We start from the raw sequence: 19,571 nt of genomic DNA on the forward strand, positions 1-19,571 counted from the left end.
CCAGCAGCAGGATTCCACATATCTTACTGGAGGAGGAGAGAACAGGAGGGGAGGGGGGGAAGCTACTGCAAGTGCTGTCAGCTCAGGCTGGTAGATGATCCTATTAAGACCGCTGATCACAGCCGCTCCCTGGTAGTGCCTGAGGGAGAAAAAAAAGAAGTCCCAGCTTCCCTGAGCCTGGCAGCAGGGAAGTTCCTGCTGCAACCACGTGACCAGCTGGGTGGACTGAGCTCAGCAGCTTCTGAAAGATTGGCTTACAGCAGCCGGTGGCAGGATCCCCTGAAATGGTCTTCTCAGATGCGATACTTTTAGGAAAAGCCCAAGCAAGTGGCTAATGAATGTTAAGCTGGGTACATACTTGTCCAATCCTTGGGAGATCTGGATTCCGTACGAATGGTTTGTCTGACATTAGACAAGTGTGTACCCTCCACTGACCGCCCACTTGATCATATCCTGGTTGCCTATCAGGTCTCTTGGTTTTTAAACATGCTTAAAAACCAGGCGACCCGACAACCAACTAGTTGCGCACTGTGTAGGCTGCTGAAACCTGAGCTAGTGGCTGATCAGAAGTTCCCTAGATGAAGATCAACGAAGATGATCATGCAAATCCTGGGAAGGCGGTAGCCATGTAAAAGAGCTTACAGGCCACCGCCCCCAAGGTGAATGTGCTACATAAGAAATAATTTCAACATTAGGTGTCTTGTCTTTTATTTTAATATATTTTTTTACAGGTGCCAGTGGGTCCTTAATGTCTGTGCATGCTGGCACTTGTGGTTCTCCAAGTGCCCGCATGCTTGCTTGGACTCATAGGCTGCCTGCAAAGAACAATATTAACATACCATGAACCCCGCACCCACCGCCACCAGGGGTGCATGGCTTAGCCCTGAGTTTTTAATCCAGGGCTGGTTTTTGTACTGGAGGGGGTACCTGAATTTATTTTTTGGGGCCCCCACTTTCTGAGGAAGTCCCTCTGCAATGGCATTATTGCACTGGATCATTCAACCTGGTGTTGGTTGTTGGAAAATAGGGGGGACCCTATGCTGTTTTTTTCTCCCTAATTTTGATTACCAGATCAGGGGACCAGGGCTGGTTATTGATTTGGGGGGGGGGGGGGGCACTGCTCTTTTTTTTTTTTTTTCCTCTGTCCCAATCTCCCATTATTAATAAATTCCTCACTTTCCTCCCACCACATTATAATTAAAAAAAAATCTCACTTATCCCGCAGCCAAATTTATTTTCTTCAGCAGATGCAGATTGAAAAAAGTATGTAGCCATGGATTGGATGTAGAATCTGCGACCAGGTCTTGTAGTAGGATTGTATAAACAGACTGATCTGGAGCAGGACTGGCCAACCTGTGGCTCTCCAGCTGCTGTGAAACTGCACATCCCATCATGCCCCTTTGCAGTTTTAGCATTCCCTAATAGCAAAACTGTGGCAGGGCATGCTGGGGCTTGTAGTTTGACAACAGCTGGAGAGCCACATGTTCGTCAAGCCTGGTCTGGAGGATTGAACAAGTGTGTACCCAGCTTTATGGGTACTTTCAGAGCAGACCGAGTACAATGCTTAAATGTTTAATTATTTTACCATCTCATCTGTTAAAATTGTGCTTTAGACCACAAATATTCAAGACAATTGCTTTGAAAAGAAAACCATAAACATTAACAAAAACATTTTGAAAATATTCTTTTATATTAATTCTTTCAAAATACACATACAAAGAAGATTGAGTGTCTGTACAGATTTCAATTTAAAAAATAAGTATTTACAGTATAAGGATAGACCCAGCATTGGTTTCTGCCTAAAGTCTATTGAAAAGACCCAGGTCATGTTGCCTCCAACTATACCGTTTAGGTGGGACAGTTGAATTTGAGTCTCACTGTCATCCTGATCAGGATTTTAGTCCTAATTCCAGGATAGATGGGTGCCCTTCAGTGCTGCACGTACCTGCAGTAGGTGTGCACAGCATAGAAGGTTTTGGGGGGTTTTAAGGGAGGGGAAGGGGTCAGTCCAGCTTCAGAGAGCTGCCCATTTCCCTAGGTTGTGGCACATCTCCAACTTGACATGACTGGTGCCCTGTGTAACATCAACACACTCCATTTTTATGGAAAATGGCAACACATGCACATTGTACTGATTAGGAAAGCCCGAAACTAAAATGTTTGTTTAATAGCCAGAAGTAGACCTGGAACTACACAGATACACAGTAGAAACCGGAAGCACCTATCGTCGAGCAACACAGCACCACACACTGTAAAAGAACAAGAGGGGTTTTATATTATTATGTATATGGATAACTGTTGCCTTTTCATGAGAATTTAGCGGATTAATTCATTAGAACTAGTGATATCACCGATAAATCGACTGAGGTAAAAATTGTAAAATTAGATGTTTTGGTTTTGCGATTCGCTATGAACTTTTTGTTAACACTTATATATAACAAATGTTTATATGAGGCTTAACATTGCTGGGGCAATTGTTAACCTTTAGAGACCTCTCTAGCTCCAACTACACCTGGATGCCATGCTGTTTCCTCCATTGACATCATCAAGGCAGACAGGGCTTATATCCTAGATAAGTACAGACTATACCAAGCACTCAGTGTGGAAGTATTGTCCATATACATTTAACAAATCATTCATCACTTGTAAGTATTTAGTCATATGTGACCTTGTTTGCTCACTGGTCAATGTTGTATATAGATTGTGTGCAATCCATATTGTGCCTCAACAGCTGATCAGGTTCACTGGTCTTGAAGAAGTTGATAAATTAAATGTCAGTGTTACATGAGTCATTATTCCACCATTGCTCTGAATAACTGCAGATGATTAGACAGCTCCTGTGTCCTGCGCTGCAGCTCCTGCATTGTGGCTGTGTTTGGGTATTGAATGGCAGCAGACTTAGTTGCCATGGCCAGGTTTTTGAGTAGACCACAGAGCTCACTACTCTTGTACAGAATGTCATTGCGGGCTTCATTGCCTTTTACTTCTTGGCAAAGGATGTCTACCAGTTTTTGTCCAACCATTATAATCAGTTTGCCATGAGTAATGAACACCTCAGGTGTCTCATTTTTGGTGAGACTGTCATTAAGGACATGGATGGCTTTCTGCAGGGCACCAAAATAAAGATAACAGTGCTCAGAAAGAGGAACTTTGAGTGATTCTGCTTTTCGTAGAGTGTCTTGGTTGGTTAGAGGATCTCCTGGACTCTGTAAATACAAAAACAAGAAATGTATGACATTTAATGTTAATCTCTACAGTACAGATTTAATACTAAACACTTGGCATTACCAATAGTAAAGGAGGACAATGAGTGAGCAAAATGTAACAAACTGGAATCGGCTACACAATGAAGTTTATATGATTACTGTCTGATTAACTCTGGCTGATTTTATAGATAAATGCTGAACACCGTGCGGTATTGCTGCAATATTGTTGAGCAACCTGCGTGATAATGCAGTGTGTGGCCTTTAAAACCCAAGATGCCTGATAATCAAGAATCAATAAAGTTATTGGGCATGTTGGTAAATACAGACAATTACAGCAGATAACATATGTGCATGTGCTGTCATCTTTCACTGAATCTAAATGACACCAGAGGCCATCCTAAATTGGCAATTGCCCAATGGCAGAATCAGCCAAGTGTGGCCACTTTATGATAAAGGTCAGTGTATGGGCATACAGTAGTCTAAGAAGGCTTTTTGATGTGTCTTGCACTTTTTCCTGCTTAACCATAGGGCAGCATGATGCAAAGTAACCATTTGCCGCAGATCTCAAAACTTTAACAGATAGTTATTAAACTGTGTCCTTCTACATTGGTAGAGATGTACACTTCAGAAACCATACACTCTGGTGCCATGATAATGTAAACCCTGGAACTTTGTATATCTCCAGGTGAGGAATCCCCATCTCTCTACTGTTATGGTGTGAACTAGATAGTTCTGCTGGAGGACAATTAAAGCTTTTCTGTTGGAATGACTGGTGGCGGTGGAAGAGCATTAGGCATTGCTCCCCCTTAATCACACTTCTCATTAAAATGCCCCCCCCCCATCCCCTGTCAGGCATTGCACCCCCTTTTCCTCTTAAAGCTATCCTGTGTGGGGCAAGAAGGGGGAGCAGACAGAGGAGGGGGTACTAGTCTTTGTGCATCACAGCAATGATGAATAATGGTGTGCTTATTTTAAATCTGAGCAACCAGTGCTCAGTGCAAGGGTGGCAGGAAAACTCTGAGTTATAAAGTGTCACTCATTCAGTGATTTAGGTACTCTCTAAACGAGTTGGATATGCGTTACCGCTGCTGAGGATCACGGAGGTTAGCATACTGACTGAGGGATCCTGGCAGCGGTATGCCAGGGGGTGGGGGTGAGAGCGCAACATGCCCCTAGTGGGCTCGGTGGCGAGCTGAGCTCACCACAGGTCCTATTTCCACTCTATGGGTGTCATGCACACCAACAAGTGGGAATAATCCCTACTGGTCGGCATGCCGACTGTCGGGATTTAGAGGGGTGCGGGTTTTACTCGTTGGGAATGTTACTGGCGGTCACAGTGGACACAGCTGGAGCACTGTCATCAGTTCCTAGTAAAATTAATATTCTGAATATTGGCTCAGTTCCCAAGATTGCTGCTTCCATTGGATGTAAATTTAGACTTAGCTCTATACCGAAACATGAAATAGTCGTAACCACTACATTGTACGTTTTATTAACAGTTTTCCCAACTCTAGAACATATGGGATCACATATAACTAGCACTTACCTTTGGTAAACACATGTCTCTCTTCTTTTCATGGTCTTCTCTGGCTAATATATGGGAATCTAGCTTCAGCCATCCTTTTCTCTGAAGCAAAAATACTAAAGGTCACTTATATTGATATTTTTTTTTAAATGAAATCTTAAATATATACTTTGGCTTTACAATTGTAACGTTTTTCACAATCCAGTGTTCTTTTGAAGTATACTTATAAACCATTTTATGTCATGGAGAAACAAACAGGGCGACTTGGACGTTCCAACATGACAATGATCCAAAACACAAGGCCAAGTCGACCTGTCATTGGCTACAGCAGAATAAAGTGAAAGTTCTGGAGTGGCCATCTGTCTGCTGACCTCAATATCATTGAGCCACTCTGGGGAGATCTCAAACGTGCAGTTCATGCAAGACAGCCAAGAATTTACAGGAACTGGAGGCTTTTTGCCAAGAAGAATGGGCAGCTTTACCATCTGAGAAAATAAAGAGCCTCATCCACAACTACCACAAAAGACTTCAAGCTGTCATTGATGTTAAAGGGGGCAATACACGGTATTAAGAACTGGGGTATGTAAACTTTTGATCAGGGTAATTTGGGTAGTTTCTGTTATCATTATGATTTAAAAAGAGTAAACACCGTTGTTTGACAAAAAATGCCTTCACCCAACCACTAACCATGAGTGAAAGAAAAGTTTGTGAGTTATCATTCATATTCTCTGACAAATGGCCAGAAAATCACAAATTCTGCTGGGGTATGTAAACTTATGAGCACAACTGTAAATGTGGACCCATCTGTGTGTATGTGTGTGTGTATATATATATATATATATATATATATATACACACATACATACATACATACATACATACATACATACATACACACAAAGTGTAATATGCACATTTTGTTTGTGGCTTTATTTTAACAGAAAATATTTGCTTTAGCTGTCCTAAATATATGATTATTTTATATATATATATATATATATGTATATCTATGTGTGTGTGTGTGTGTGTGTGTGTGTGTGTGTGTGTGTGTGTGTGTGTGTGTGTGTGTGTCTATTTTTTTATATGTGGCAAAAAAAAAATGAAAGTAACCTTTAATATTCCTATTTGTTTTACATTTTAATACCATTCTTTATATGTTTGATGCAGTTTGCAGGGGGTCTGAATTAAATGGAGTTATTATAACATGATGATAATAAATATCAAGAATCTTTAACAGGCATTGCAAGTATTCAAATCCAGAAATTTAAATGCCCCTCAGAAATGAGAGCAGATTTGCTTTAATTAGCTAGAAGAGCCTTTCATATCTGTAATGTCTTACTTTTGTGATACACTTGACCATTACCTTTTCTTCAGAACTTGCTTTATTGTCAGGCTGCTGAATTGGAGACAAATTCAGCATTTTCTCAAAATCTTCTTTTTTCTAGAAAATAAAGTAATTGTAATTCAAACATTGTTAACAATTCATTTTTTTAATGTTTTTATAAAATTACAAAGTTTATGCACACATACAAATGTGAGTTTTATATCCAAATCCTAAAAAAAAATGCAAAAATGAATATCTCCTATATATTTGTCTAAATCTGTGACTCTGTGCCCGTAACGCTGGGTGGAGTCACAGCGGTGGGCGGAGTCAGCAAGTCTCTGCTCCTGCTGCCTGTCCATCTCTCTCTCTTCCCTCCCCCCACCCATCAGCAGCTCTGATTCCCCGGCCGTGGCGCCGGCCCAACAACAACGGCTGATGCCGCCCCCGGCATACACATTAGGAGGGACGGGTGGCGCAGGAGAAGGCTCTCATAGCCCTCCCTGCGCCGTGTACACAGACCCGCCTCCTCCTCCGCACAAATCCCGCTGTCCGCTCTCCTGCTGTGACAGGAGGCGAGTGCTGCAGTGAAGTCATCTCCTGCAGCACTCTCCTCCTGTCACACAGTCGGCACACACTCTCCAGTCTCCGGGGGCTGCCAGCATCTACAGGCAAGCTGGAAACACCCCCGGAGCGATAGAGAACAGACCCCTTTCACAGCAGGTCACGCCCCCTTTTCGGTCGCGGGGGGGGGAGAGATGTGTGTAACAGTAATGCTGAAATGCTGACCCAGTGACGCCTCTGGACACTGTACGGTTTACCAGCCTGCAGCAGCCGCCCACAGCCCCAACGGTGAGTCCGTCCGGCCATCCTACCCACTGTTTCTATGTCTGCTCGCCACTTTACACAAGTCTCCTCTTCTGGTGCCCTCCCCCTCCACTACTTTCCCCCCTCTCCTCCTCAGCTTCCTCACTGGGGACCCTCCCTGCCGACCCGCGTCTCTATATCCCCTCCCTACCACCCCGCGTCTCTCTATCCCCTCCCTACCGCCCCGCGTCTATATCCCCTCCCTACCACCCCGCGTCTCTCTATCCCCTCCCTACCGCCCCGCGTCTCTCTATCCCCTCCCTACCGCCTCGCGTCTCTCTATCCCCTCCATACCGCCCCGCGTCTCTATATCCCCTCCCAGCCTCCCCGCGTCTCTCTATCCCCTCCCTACCGCCCCACGTCTCTCTATCCCCTCCCTACCGCCCCGCGTCTCTATATCCCCTCCCAGCCGCCCCGCGTCTCTCTATCCCCTCCCTGCCGCCCCGCGTCTCTATATCCCCTCCCAGCCGCCCCGCGTCTCTATATCCCATCCCTACCGCCCCGCCTCTCTATCCCCTCCTCCCTATGCCTCTGTATCCCCTCCCTACCGCCCGCATCTCAGTATCCCCTCCCTACCGCTCTGCGTCTCTGTATCACCTCCCTACCGCCCGTGTCTCTGTATCCCCTCCTACCGCCCCGCGTCTCTGTATCCCCTCCCTACCGCCCCGCGTCTCTCTATCCCCTCCCAGCCGCCCCGCCTCTCTGTATCCCCTCCCTATCGCCCCGGGTCTCTCTACCCCCTCCCTACCGCCCCGCGTCTCTCTATCCCCTCCCTGCCGATCCGCGTCTCTCTATCCCCTCCATACCGCCCCGCGTCTTTCTATCCCCTCCCTACCGCCCCGCGTCTCTATATATCCCCTCCCTACCACCCTGCGTCTCTCTCTCCCCTCCCTACGGCCCTGCGTCTCTCTATCCCCTCCCTGCCGCCCTGCGTCTCTCTATCCCCTCCCTACCGCCCCCCTTCTGTCTATCCCCTCCCTACCGGCCCGCGTCTCTCTATCCACTCATACAAATATTGAACCGCAGCAAGGCGTGCAGGGGTTAAGGGGGCGTAGCCCCTTTCAACGGTGTGAAGAGCGCCCGTAGGGCGCGATGAAGCACCTAGTATTAAATATATAATCAAATCAATACTGCAAGGAGCTGCTATCGTTATTATAAGCACTTCAGATATTTATCTAGACACATACATCTAAAAAATATTGAAAGATCAAAAGCTAATAAGTAAAAGAATAGAAAATATTGGTCAATGACTTAAAACCCTTTCATGCATGAATTATGAGAACCTAGTGCAAGATTTTCGTAAAAGTTTGTATTAGTTTTCTGGGCTTATAAAAACACAAAAAAGTATTTTTTTCAAAAAATAAAACTAAAGTTTATACACTTGAGTGGACAGCATGCAAAACCCTATTATCATGGAACAGTATTTTAACTGGGAAAGGTTTTTTGTTTTGTTTTTCTTGCAAAAAAAGTAAAATAAAGAAATAAAAATGTCTGGTTTGGTTCCAATTTGTTCTTATGTTGCTTACTGTGGATTTTTCTCTAGAAACAAAAAAATCCTCTAAGTTTAACACAATCCAAAAAATGTATGCCCATTTATTGATCTTTTCATTCATACACAAAAATGTCCTCAGTATTTCTAACACAAATATTTTCATTTACTTCTGAGTTTGCTTCATACCTAGAAAGTTAGCTTTTTTCACAAACTGAATTTGACTGATTTTAACGCTTGGTATCAGTGGCGGAACTGTGGGAGGCAGTGGAGTTGGCTGCCACCGGGCTCCTGACCTCAATGGTGCACATCTCCTCCACTGTCTCCCACTGCCTGATGATCGCTTGCTGCTATTGCAGACGGAGGAGCTGTGTCAGTGACACGGAAGCAGCCTCCTGTATATACAGAGAGCTGGCACTGGCTGCAGCTAGGGGGGAGCTCCAGAGCGCAGCTCCTCCCGGGCCCTTCCAGTTAAGCAAGCCAGCCGAGGGAAGCTCAGAGCACTCTGCTCCTCCGTCAGCCTGATGATAGCCAAAGGTAGGCACTGTGTGGGGGGTGGCAGAGAGGTGTAGTTGGGGGGGCTTTAATAAATGTTGAAGCACTGTGTTTTGTGTGTGCTTGTTTTTAAGTGAGGTGTGTGTGTGTGTGTGTGTGTGTGTGTGTGTGTGTGTTTTTAAGGAAAGTTGTGCGTTCAAGTAAGAGGCATGTGTGTGTAAGTGAGTGGCATGTGTGAGAGAGGCATGTGTGAGTGGGTGGCATGTGTGTGAGAGGCGTGTGTGTATGTAAGTGAGAGGCATGTGTGCGAGAGGTGTGTGTAAGTGAGAGGTGCGTGTGTGAGAGACCAGGATTAAAGGAGGCATTTGAGCATTTCTACAGGGCTATGGGGGTAATTCCAAGTTGATCGCAGCAGGAAATATTTTAGCAATTGGGCAAAACCATGTGCACTGCAGGGGGAGGCAGATATAACATTTGCAGAGAGAGTTAGATTTGGGTTGGTTATTTTGTTTCTGTGCAGGGTAAATACTGGCTGCTTTATTGTTACACTGCAATTTAGATTGCAGATTGAACACCCCACACCCAAATCTAACTCTCTCTGCACATGTTATATCTGCCTCCCCTGCAGTGCACATGGTTTTGCCCAACTGCTAAAAAATGTCCTGCTACGATCAACTTGGAATTACCCCCTATGTACAGAGCACACACCTGGTCTGGGTACATACTACCTTATAAATATATGGAGGGGTGTCCGTTTCTGAATGTGTGAGAGGCATGTGTGTATGTGTGTGTTTAAGTGAAAGCGGCGTGTGTGTTTTTAAGTGAAGGAGGCATGTGTGTGTTTGAAAGCGGCGTGTTTTTTTATATATATCTAGTGTTCACGCTAGGTGTCTTTCACAGGGCGCTGCGCCCTGCCCCTTATTTAGACAGCTGAATCCCGCCCTGGTAGTTTTTGTACGCCTTGCTGCCCGCCGGACCCTGCTACGCCGCCGGACCCAGCCATGCGCCACCGGACCCGGTAAGTACATGAGAGTCCCCTGCGGCCCGCCCCGCCCGTCCGTAGCTGTCAGCCGCTGCTGTCTCAGCCTTGCGCTGACACAGTGACTGACAGCAGCTCCCCTCCTCTGCGAGCAGACTATAGGTCTGCTAATGATCTGGTGTGACAGGAGGGCTGGGTTTGCCTCTCCCGCCAAGGCAAGCCCAGCCCTCCTGTGTATGAATGTTTAAAAGGACTCGGAGATGCCAGGGAGGATCAACAGGTCGCCATCTTTAATGCAGCTCCGTAAGTGTGGCGGTGATCAGCGCTCCCCCTCTGTGTCCTGGGCTAAATTTTGCAGCTGTAAACTTCAATCTCAGTGCTCTCTACGTGGAGCAATGTGCCTCAGTGCTCTCTACCTGGTGCAGTGTGTCTCAGTGCTCTCTACCTGGTGCAGTGTGTCTCAGTGCTCTCTACCTGGTGCAGTGTGTCTCAGTGCTCTCTACCTGGTGCAGTGTGTCTCAGTGCTCTCTACCTGGTGCAGTGTGTCTCAGTGCTCTACCTGTCGCAGTGTGTATAGGAGGTTCTACCTGGTGCAATGTGTATTAGGTGCACTACTGTGTGGTGTAATGTGAATTGCCACTATTATGGGGCCACGCCCCTTCCCCACGAAACAACGCCCCTAAATGTTTGCCTTCGGTGCGCACTGTACATGTTTTGGCCTATAGGAATGGGAGCACCAAGCATTATAGTAAGTACCTAAGTTTGCCCATCTAACTTAAAAATGTGCCCTCCCGAATGAAAAATGTGCCCTCTCCGTGATCAGCACCCTGCCCTGAAAAAATCCTAGAGTGAACACTAATTATATCGGCACACCGCTGCGCCAAAGCATCTCCATCGAGACCTGCTGGCGGGTGAGGGAGCACTGTAGGTGTACTATAATGGTATGGTGGTGTCTGTTTTATTGTAATGACTGACTTGGAGTGCGTCCACTTTCTATGTGTATCTATATTACTATTCGGAAAGGTACCTGAGCACGCTACTACTGTTCACCCTGAGTGCCGGATATCTACATATGGTATGTGTGTGTATATGTAGGGGGGCACCAACATTTATCATGCCTCTGGGCGACTGAGACGAACTTACGCCACTGCTTGGTGTGAAAGGTAGCGAAGCACTCTGGACACAATGGGTAAATTTACTAAAGCTTCAAAAAGTGAAACGAGTTGATGTTGCCCATAGCAACCAATCAGATTCTATAATTTTCTAGGATGCAATAAAGAACTTTTATACAGAATCTGATTGTTGCTATGGGCAACTTCACCTATTTTTACTTTTAGAAGCTTTAGTAAATGTACCCCAAAGGCTCAAGACACTGCATGTAAATGTACTTAGTTTACTGTGTGCAAGTTGCATTGTGGCACCTGTTAGTATGTATTGCTTTGGCCAATGATTTACCACATTGAATCTGATTTCAAGGTGGTGACACGCTCACTCGTTTTGAAAAACAGTGACGTTTCCACTGCTCCACCCTCAAATGCTGTAGCATGTCAATCATACTGTGGCTGATGGGGCTGCTAGCGCCAGACACCAAGATTTTGGATTTGCACGTAAACCATCAGATATACTTACAAATCTGAATTAGGCCCTAATTCATGTAATTGAATCCAGACATTCGATACAGCAGTCATGCATTTACACAAGTCACATCAAGAAAGTGAAAGAACACCCGAATGTACCATCTCTATTGTTAAATCGCCACACACTGATCCCTGAGATCCACTCCCCCCATGTTAATGTTATACTCATCTGTACCTAACCCTGTTGCTAGATGCTCTTGATGTCTGTAGTGTGTGCTCCCCCTCCCTGTACTGTATGTAGTGTGTGCTCCCTCTCCCTGTACTGTGCTGTATGTAGTGTGTGCTCCCCCTCCCTGTACTGTATGTAGTGTGTGCTCCCCCTCCCTGTACTATGCTGTATGTAGTGTGTGCTCCCTCCCTGTACTGTGCTGTATGTAGTGTGTGCTCCCCCTCCCTGTACTGTGCTGTATGTAGTGTGTGCTCCCTCCCTGTACTGTGCTGTATGTAGTGTGTGCTCCTCCTCCCTGTACTGTGCTGTATGTAGTGTGTGTGTGCTCCCTCCCTGTACTGTGCTGTATGTAGTGTGTGCTCCCTCCCTGTAGTGTGTGCTCCCTCCCTGTACTGTGCTGTATGTAGTGTGTGCTCCCCCTCCCTGTGCTGTATGTAGTGTGTGCTCCCCCTCCCTGTACTGTGCTGTATGTAGTGTGTGCTCCCTCCCTGTACTGTGCTGTATGTAGTGTGTGTGCTCCCTCCCTGTACTGTGCTGTATGTAGTGTGTGCTCCCTCCCTGTACTGTGCTGTATGTAGTGTGTGCTCCCCCTCCCTGTACTGTGCTGTATGTAGTGTGTGCTCCCTCCCTGTACTGTGCTGTATGTAGTGTGTGCTCCCCCTCCCTGTGCTGTATGTAGTGTGTGCTCCCCCTCCCTGTACTGTGCTGTATGTAGTGTGTGCTCCCCCTCCCTGTACTGTGCTGTATGTAGTGTGTGCTCCCCCTCCCTGTACTGTGCTGTATGTAGTGTGTGCGCTCCCTCCCTGTACTGTGCTGTATGTAGTGTGTGTGCTCCCTCCCTGTACTGTGCTGTATGTAGTGTGTGTGCTCCCCCTCCCTGTACTGTATGTATTGTGTGCTCCACCTCCCTGTACTGTATGTAGTGTGTGCTCCCCCTCCCTGTGCTGTATGTAGTGTGTGCTCCCCCTCCCTGTGCTGTATGTAGTGTGTGCTCCCCCTCCCTGTGCTGTATGTAGTGTGTGCTCCCCCTCCCTGTACTGTGCTGTATGTAGTGTGTTCTCCCCCTCCCTGTACTGTGCTGTATGTAGTGTGCTCCCCCTCCCTGTACTGTGCTGTATGTAGTGTGCTCCCCTCCCTGTACTGTGCTGTATGTAGTGTGTGCTCCCCCTCCCTGTACTGTGCTGTATGTAGTGTGTGCTCCCCCTCCCTGTACTGTGCTGTATGTAGTGTGTGCTCCCCCTCCCTGTACTGTGCTGTATGTAGTGTGTGCTCCCCCTCCCTGTACTGTGCTGTATGTAGTGTGTGCTCCCTCCCTGTACTGTGCTGTATGTAGTGTGTTCCCTCCCTGTACTGTGCTGTATGTAGTGTGTTCCCTCCCTGTACTGTGCTGTATGTAGTGTGTGCTCCCCCTCCCTGTACTGTGCTGTATGTAGTGTGTGCTCCCCCTCCCTGTACTGTGCTGTATGTAGTGTGTGCTCCCTCCCTGTACTGTGATGTATGTAGTGTGTGCTCCCCCTCCCTGTACTGTGCTGTATGTAGTGTGTGCTCCCTCCCTGTAGTGTGTGCTCCCTCCCTGTACTGTGCTGTATGTAGTGTGTGCTCCCCCTCCCTGTACTGTGCTGTATGTAGTGTGTGCTCCCTCCCTGTACTGTGCTGTATGTAGTGTGTGCTCCCCCTCCCTGTACTGTGCTGTATGTAGTGTGTGCTCCCCCTCCCTGTACTGTGCTGTATGTAGTGTGTGCTCCCCCTCCCTGTACTGTGCTGTATGTAGTGTGTGCTCCCCCTCCCTGTACTGTGCTGTATGTAGTGTGTGCTCCCCCTCCCTGTACTGTGCTGTATGTAGTGTGTGCTCCCCCTCCCTGTACTGTGCTGTATGTAGTGTGTGCTCCCCCTCCCTGTAGTGTGTGCTCCCCCTCCCTGTACTGTGCTGTATGTAGTGTGTGCTCCCTCCCTGTACTGTGCTGTATGTAGTGTGTTCCCTCCCTGTACTGTGCTGTATGTAGTGTGTTCCCTCCCTGTACTGTGCTGTATGTAGTGTGTGCTCCCCCTCCCTGTACTGTGCTGTATGTAGTGTGTGCTCCCCCTCCCTGTACTGTGCTGTATGTAGTGTGTGCTCCCTCCCTGTACTGTGCTGTATGTAGTGTGTGCTCCCCCTCCCTGTACTGTGCTGTATGTAGTGTGTGCTCCCTCCCTGTAGTGTGTGCTCCCTCCCTGTACTGTGCTGTATGTAGTGTGTGCTCCCCCTCCCTGTACTGTGCTGTATGTAGTGTGTGCTCCCTCCCTGTACTGTGCTGTATGTAGTGTGTGCTCCCCCTCCCTGTACTGTGCTGTATGTAGTGTGTGCTCCCCCTCCCTGTACTGTGCTGTATGTAGTGTGTGCTCCCCCTCCCTGTACTGTGCTGTATGTAGTGTGTGCTCCCCCTCCCTGTACTGTGCTGTATGTAGTGTGTGCTCCCCCTCCCTGTACTGTGCTGTATGTAGTGTGTGCTCCCCCTCCCTGTACTGTGCTGTATGTAGTGTGTGCTCCCCCTCCCTGTACTGTGCTGTATGTAGTGTGTGCTCCCTCCCTGTACTGTGCTGTATGTAGTGTGTGCTCCCTCCCTGTACTGTGCTGTATGTAGTGTATGCTCCCCCTCCCTGTACTGTGCTGTATGTAGTGTGTGCTCCCCCTCCCTGTACTGTGCTGTATGTAGTGTGTGCTCCCCCTCCCTGTACTGTATGTATTGTGTGCTCCACCTCCCTGTACTATGTAGTGTGTGCTCCCCCTCCCTGTACTGTATGTAGTGTGTGCTCCCCCTCCCTGTGCTGTATGTAGTGTGTGCTCCCCCTCCCTGTACTGTGCTGTATGTAGTGTGTTCTCCCCCTCCCTGTACTGTGCTGTATGTAGTGTGTGCTCCCCCTCCCTGTACTGTGCTGTATGTAGTGTGTGCTCCCCCTCCCTGTACTGTGCTGTATGTAGTGTGTGCTCCCCCTCCCTGTACTGTGCTGTATGTAGTGTGTGCTCCCCCTCCCTGTACTGTGCTGTATGTAGTGTGTGCTCCCCCTCCCTGTACTGTGCTGTATGCAGTGTGTGCTCCCTCCCTGTACTGTGCTGTATGTAGTGTGTTCCCTCCCTGTACTGTGCTGTATGTAGTGTGTGCTCCCCCTCCCTGTACTGTGCTGTATGTAGTGTGTGCTCCCCCTCCCTGTACTGTGCTGTATGTAGTGTGTGCTCCCCCTCCCTGTACTGTGCTGTATGTAGTGTGTGCTCCCCCTCCCTGTACTGTGCTGTATGTAGTGTGTGCTCCCTCCCTGTACTGTGCTGTATGTAGTGTGTGCTCCCTCCCTGTACTGTGCTGTATGTAGTGTGTTCCCTCCCTGTACTGTGCTGTATGTAGTGTGTTCCCTCCCTGTACTGTGCTGTATGTAGTGTGTGCTCCCCCTCCCTGTACTGTGCTGTATGTAGTGTGTGCTCCCCCTCCCTGTACTGTGCTGTATGTAGTGTGTGCTCCCTCCCTGTACTGTGCTGTATGTAGTGTGTGCTCCCCCTCCCTGTACTGTGCTGTATGTAGTGTGTGCTCCCTCCCTGTAGTGTGTGCTCCCTCCCTGTACTGTGCTGTATGTAGTGTGTGCTCCCCCTCCCTGTACTGTGCTGTATGTAGTGTGTGCTCCCTCCCTGTACTGTGCTGTATGTAGTGTGTGCTCCCCCTCCCTGTACTGTGCTGTATGTAGTGTGTGCTCCCCCTCCCTGTACTGTGCTGTATGTAGTGTGTGCTCCCCCTCCCTGTACTGTGCTGTATGTAGTGTGTGCTCCCCCTCCCTGTACTGTGCTGTATGTAGTGTGTGCTCCCCCTCCCTGTACTGTGCTGTATGTAGTGTGTGCTCCCCCTCCCTGTACTGTGCTGTATGTAGTGTGTGCTCCCTCCCTGTACTGTGCTGTATGTAGTGTGTGCTCCCTCCCTGTACTGTGCTGTATGTAGTGTATGCTCCCCCTCCCTGTACTGTGCTGTATGTAGTGTGTGCTCCCCCTCCCTGTACTGTGCTGTATGTAGTGTGTGCTCCCCCTCCCTGTACTGTGCTGTATGTAGTGTGTGCTCCCCCTCCCTGTACTGTATGTATTGTGTGCTCCACCTCCCTGTACTGTATGTAGTGTGTGCTCCCCCTCCCTGTACTGTATGTAGTGTGTGCTCCCCCTCCCTGTGCTGTATGTAGTGTGTGCTCCCCCTCCCTGTACTGTGCTGTATGTAGTGTGTTCTCCCCCTCCCTGTACTGTGCTGTATGTAGTGTGTGCTCCCCCTCCCTGTACTGTGCTGTATGTAGTGTGTGCTCCCCCTCCCTGTACTGTGCTGTATGTAGTGTGTGCTCCCCCTCCCTGTACTGTGCTGTATGTAGTGTGTGCTCCCCCTCCCTGTACTGTGCTGTATGTAGTGTGTGCTCCCCCTCCCTGTACTGTGCTGTATGCAGTGTGTGCTCCCTCCCTGTACTGTGCTGTATGTAGTGTGTTCCCTCCCTGTACTGTGCTGTATGTAGTGTGTGCTCCCCCTCCCTGTACTGTGCTGTATGTAGTGTGTGCTCCCCCTCCCTGTACTGTGCTGTATGTAGTGTGTGCTCCCTCCCTGTACTGTGCTGTATGTAGTGTGTGCTCCCCCTCCCTGTACTGTGCTGTATGTAGTGTGTGCTCTCCCTCCCTGTACTGTGCTGTATGTAGTGTGTGCTCCCTCCCTGTACTGTGCTGTATGTAGTGTGTGCTCCCCCTCCCTGTACTGTGCTGTATGTAGTGTGTGCTCCCCCTCCCTGTACTGTGCTGTATGTAGTGTGTGCTCCCCCTCCCTGTACTGTGCTGTATGTAGTGTGTGCTCCCCCTCCCTGTACTGTTCTGTATGTAGTGTGTGCTCCCCCTCCCTGTACTGTGCTGTATGTAGTGTGTGCTCCCTCCATGTAGTGTGTGCTCCCTCCCTGTACTGTGCTGTATGTAGTGTGTGCTCCCCCTCCCTGTGCTGTATGTAGTGTGTGCTCCCCCTCCCTGTACTGTGCTGTATGTAGTGTGTGCTCCCTCCCTGTACTGTGCTGTATGTAGTGTGTGCTCCCCCTCCCTGTACTGTGCGTAGTGTGTGCTCCCCCTTCCTGTACTTTGAAACATATAAGGTTAAAAAAAATCGGTTTGTAGAATGAAAAATCAATAAAATCATAAGTAGATTAAAGGCATGACTGCTGTGTCAGTTGACACTGAAAGTGTGCATGTCAGTCCTTGTATATTCAGACGTACAGATGTACATCAGGGAAAGGCATTGTAGCAGCATATGCATAAAGTCGCAGGTAAACATTAGTATAGCATAAAGCAAAGAAAGCCCCAACTGTGTCTATCTCAGAATTAGGACCTCTGTGGAGTGGCCCTGCCCTCTTGACAGACACCTCAACAGACTCCGCCCCCATTAGGGCTGCTTCCATAAATTTCCCGGGCTGGTGTTCGATCCCAATCCGCCCCAGGGCCTATGTACCAAGATAAGCCTATCATGCAGTATGGATCTTTATGTTGCATGACATCCATTGAAGTGGACAAATGATTTTACATCAACTGTGAAAAAAATAAATTGGGTATTTGATCAAAATATCTACCATATTATGCCCTAAATCAGTGGTGAGGAACCTTTGGCCCTCCAGCTGGTGTTGAACTATACATACCAGCATGCCCTCCTACAGTATTGCTATTTAGCCATGCTACAACTGTTGCAGGGCATGCTGGGATGTGTAGTTCAACAACAGTTGGTGAGCTAAAGGTTCTCCATCCCTGTCCTAAATGTTACTTTCCTTGAATTTATTTTTTGTACGTGCTCTGCTCTCTTTGAGTAAAAATGTTTTACAGAAAACCCTGAAGTGCTCAGTGCTGGTAAACGTTTCTTAGCCATTTAATTTTGACCTTATTGTTTTTGTAGGAATTAAAAATTGCCACTAAATGGCATACCTTCTGATTATGGTGAGCTCCTAAGAAGAGGAAACTCTGCACTACTGATATCAAAAGTAAGTTTCTATTGGTGAAAATGACGTAAAACAGCGGTCCACTGTAGTGGCCTCTTGCATGAAAGGGTTATACACAATTATATTCTGTACCATAGATGTATAAAATATCAGATTCTGAGGAATATATTTACTAAAGTGTGGGTTTTTAGAAGTGGAGCTGTTGCCCATAGCAACCAATCAGATTCTACTTTACATTTATCTAGCATCTTCTAGAAGATAATATATAGAATCTGACTGGCTGCCATGGGCAACATCTTCACTTCTAAAATGCATGCATCTATAATAGGCTGGTTTTAATCTGAGCAGCACATTGTTAGTAATATAACAAGTACTGTATAATACGCTGTGTTCACTCGTAGCAGCAAGATGGTAGTATAATGGAGGCATTAGTACATTAATTGGTCCAATCAATGAGGAAAACTCTTTACTGTGCTAATGTTGTTAATAAATGTGTCAGTCATCAGGCCAACGTAATAGAAACACACTGATCTAACAAGGTTCCACTCTACATGCAGAGTTTCAAAGGCTCTGTATTAGTAATCCCATGATAACAATAATAATATTTACAGTGTATATCATTTTATCTTCAAATAAGTACTTTACATTTGCATTTTAATAAACACATAAAATGTATTTTCGTTTTTACAAACTAAAACTAAAGGAAGATTAAGTAAATTTATACTTGCTTACTCTCCCAAAAATCTGGTGGCCCTCTCGGCTCCTCGGAAGAACGGGGAAGTCTCCCAATTTCTGCCTCTGCCCCCTGCCTGGCCGCCCACTTAGCAAGTACAGTGGGCAGCCAATGACACGGTTCTCGCTGAATTGCGTCATCGTAGCCACACACCCTGTTGTATAATGCTGGTAATCTGACTGCCCTACACCAACCCCTAGCTGAGCCTACCCCGCTGCTTTCCTGGAATGAAATGCTTCAGCAGACAGGAATGTCTTGATTCTTTGAAGGGTTCAACAGTGGAGGCATCTCTAGCTCTGTGTAAGGGAATTCCAGAGAGCCAAAGAAGCAAAGCTAAAAGCTCGACCACCAAATGAAGTAATTTAGATTCTAGGTACTGCTGATAGTCCTTCCAATATATTGGTCTACCAATGATTGGAACATCATGGCTTTGCGTTCACCTCCCTGCAGTCAGCAGGTATAAACTGGGAGGATGGGTGCTGCTTCATCTACATGGGTGCTGCTTCAGCTACATATCCCCAGCTGCTGCTCCTTTCTGCAACAGCTGGGTGGGGTGTGCCACACTGCTGCCGATCAAAACTTATCACTTGCATGGCAGCCACTGAGGGAGGGTACAAGTGTGCAGAGAGTCTGGGAGGTCTCTTAGATTGGGATCTAGCCCCTAGTTCGCTAGTATGTGAATTAGCAGTCAGTGGATCCCAGATATGTTGGTTATGCCAATTTTGATATAGATTAGGCATCTTACAGGCCTCCAATGAAGGGAGGAAAGGATGGATGTTATGTGGAAGGAATGGGCTGGATATTTAACAGTCTAGCTGCTATTTTTGTAGCTGTCTTTGTTTTTCAGATAAACCAGTGATGATTAAGATTATTGTAAAGCAGTGCTCATCAAATCAGTTCTCAGGACACGCTAACAGTGCATGTTTTCCAAGTCTTCTCTCAGAAGTAAAATAATTAGAACCACCTCTGGATCTTTAAAAATGTGTCCGTAATGAATACATCAAGGTGATATGGAAAACATGCACAGTTAGTGTGTCCAGTGGTCAGAATTTTAAGAGCATTTCCTAAATGTCTGATTTAGATTGATCAGTATTAAGATGCAGCCATGTCTAACTAGGCCACTTTTTCAAGAAGAATGTACCTGCATCTCCAGACGTAAGGAGTCACAAGTACAGGGTACTTAAAAGTCAAAATA

General features: G+C 47.2%; 1 protein-coding gene across 1 annotated transcript in view; it reads right to left on the reverse strand.

Moving 5' to 3' along the window:
- Positions 1–1,715: 1,715 nt before the first annotated feature.
- Positions 1,716–19,571, reverse strand: part of CASS4 (Cas scaffold protein family member 4) — an 82,803-nt gene continuing 64,947 nt past the window's right edge. The window contains exons 6-8 of the mRNA XM_063959024.1: positions 6,095–6,172; positions 4,753–4,833; positions 1,716–3,206 (exon numbers count right to left, since the gene is read on the reverse strand). Coding sequence (XP_063815094.1) covers positions 2,793–3,206; positions 4,753–4,833; positions 6,095–6,172 — 573 coding nt within the window. The 3' untranslated portion in view covers positions 1,716–2,792. The remainder of the gene's footprint in view (positions 3,207–4,752; positions 4,834–6,094; positions 6,173–19,571) is intronic.

The sequence above is a fragment of the Pseudophryne corroboree genome, chromosome 3 (genome assembly GCF_028390025.1).
Source record: "Pseudophryne corroboree isolate aPseCor3 chromosome 3, aPseCor3.hap2, whole genome shotgun sequence".
Lineage (NCBI taxonomy): Eukaryota > Metazoa > Chordata > Amphibia > Anura > Myobatrachidae > Pseudophryne > Pseudophryne corroboree.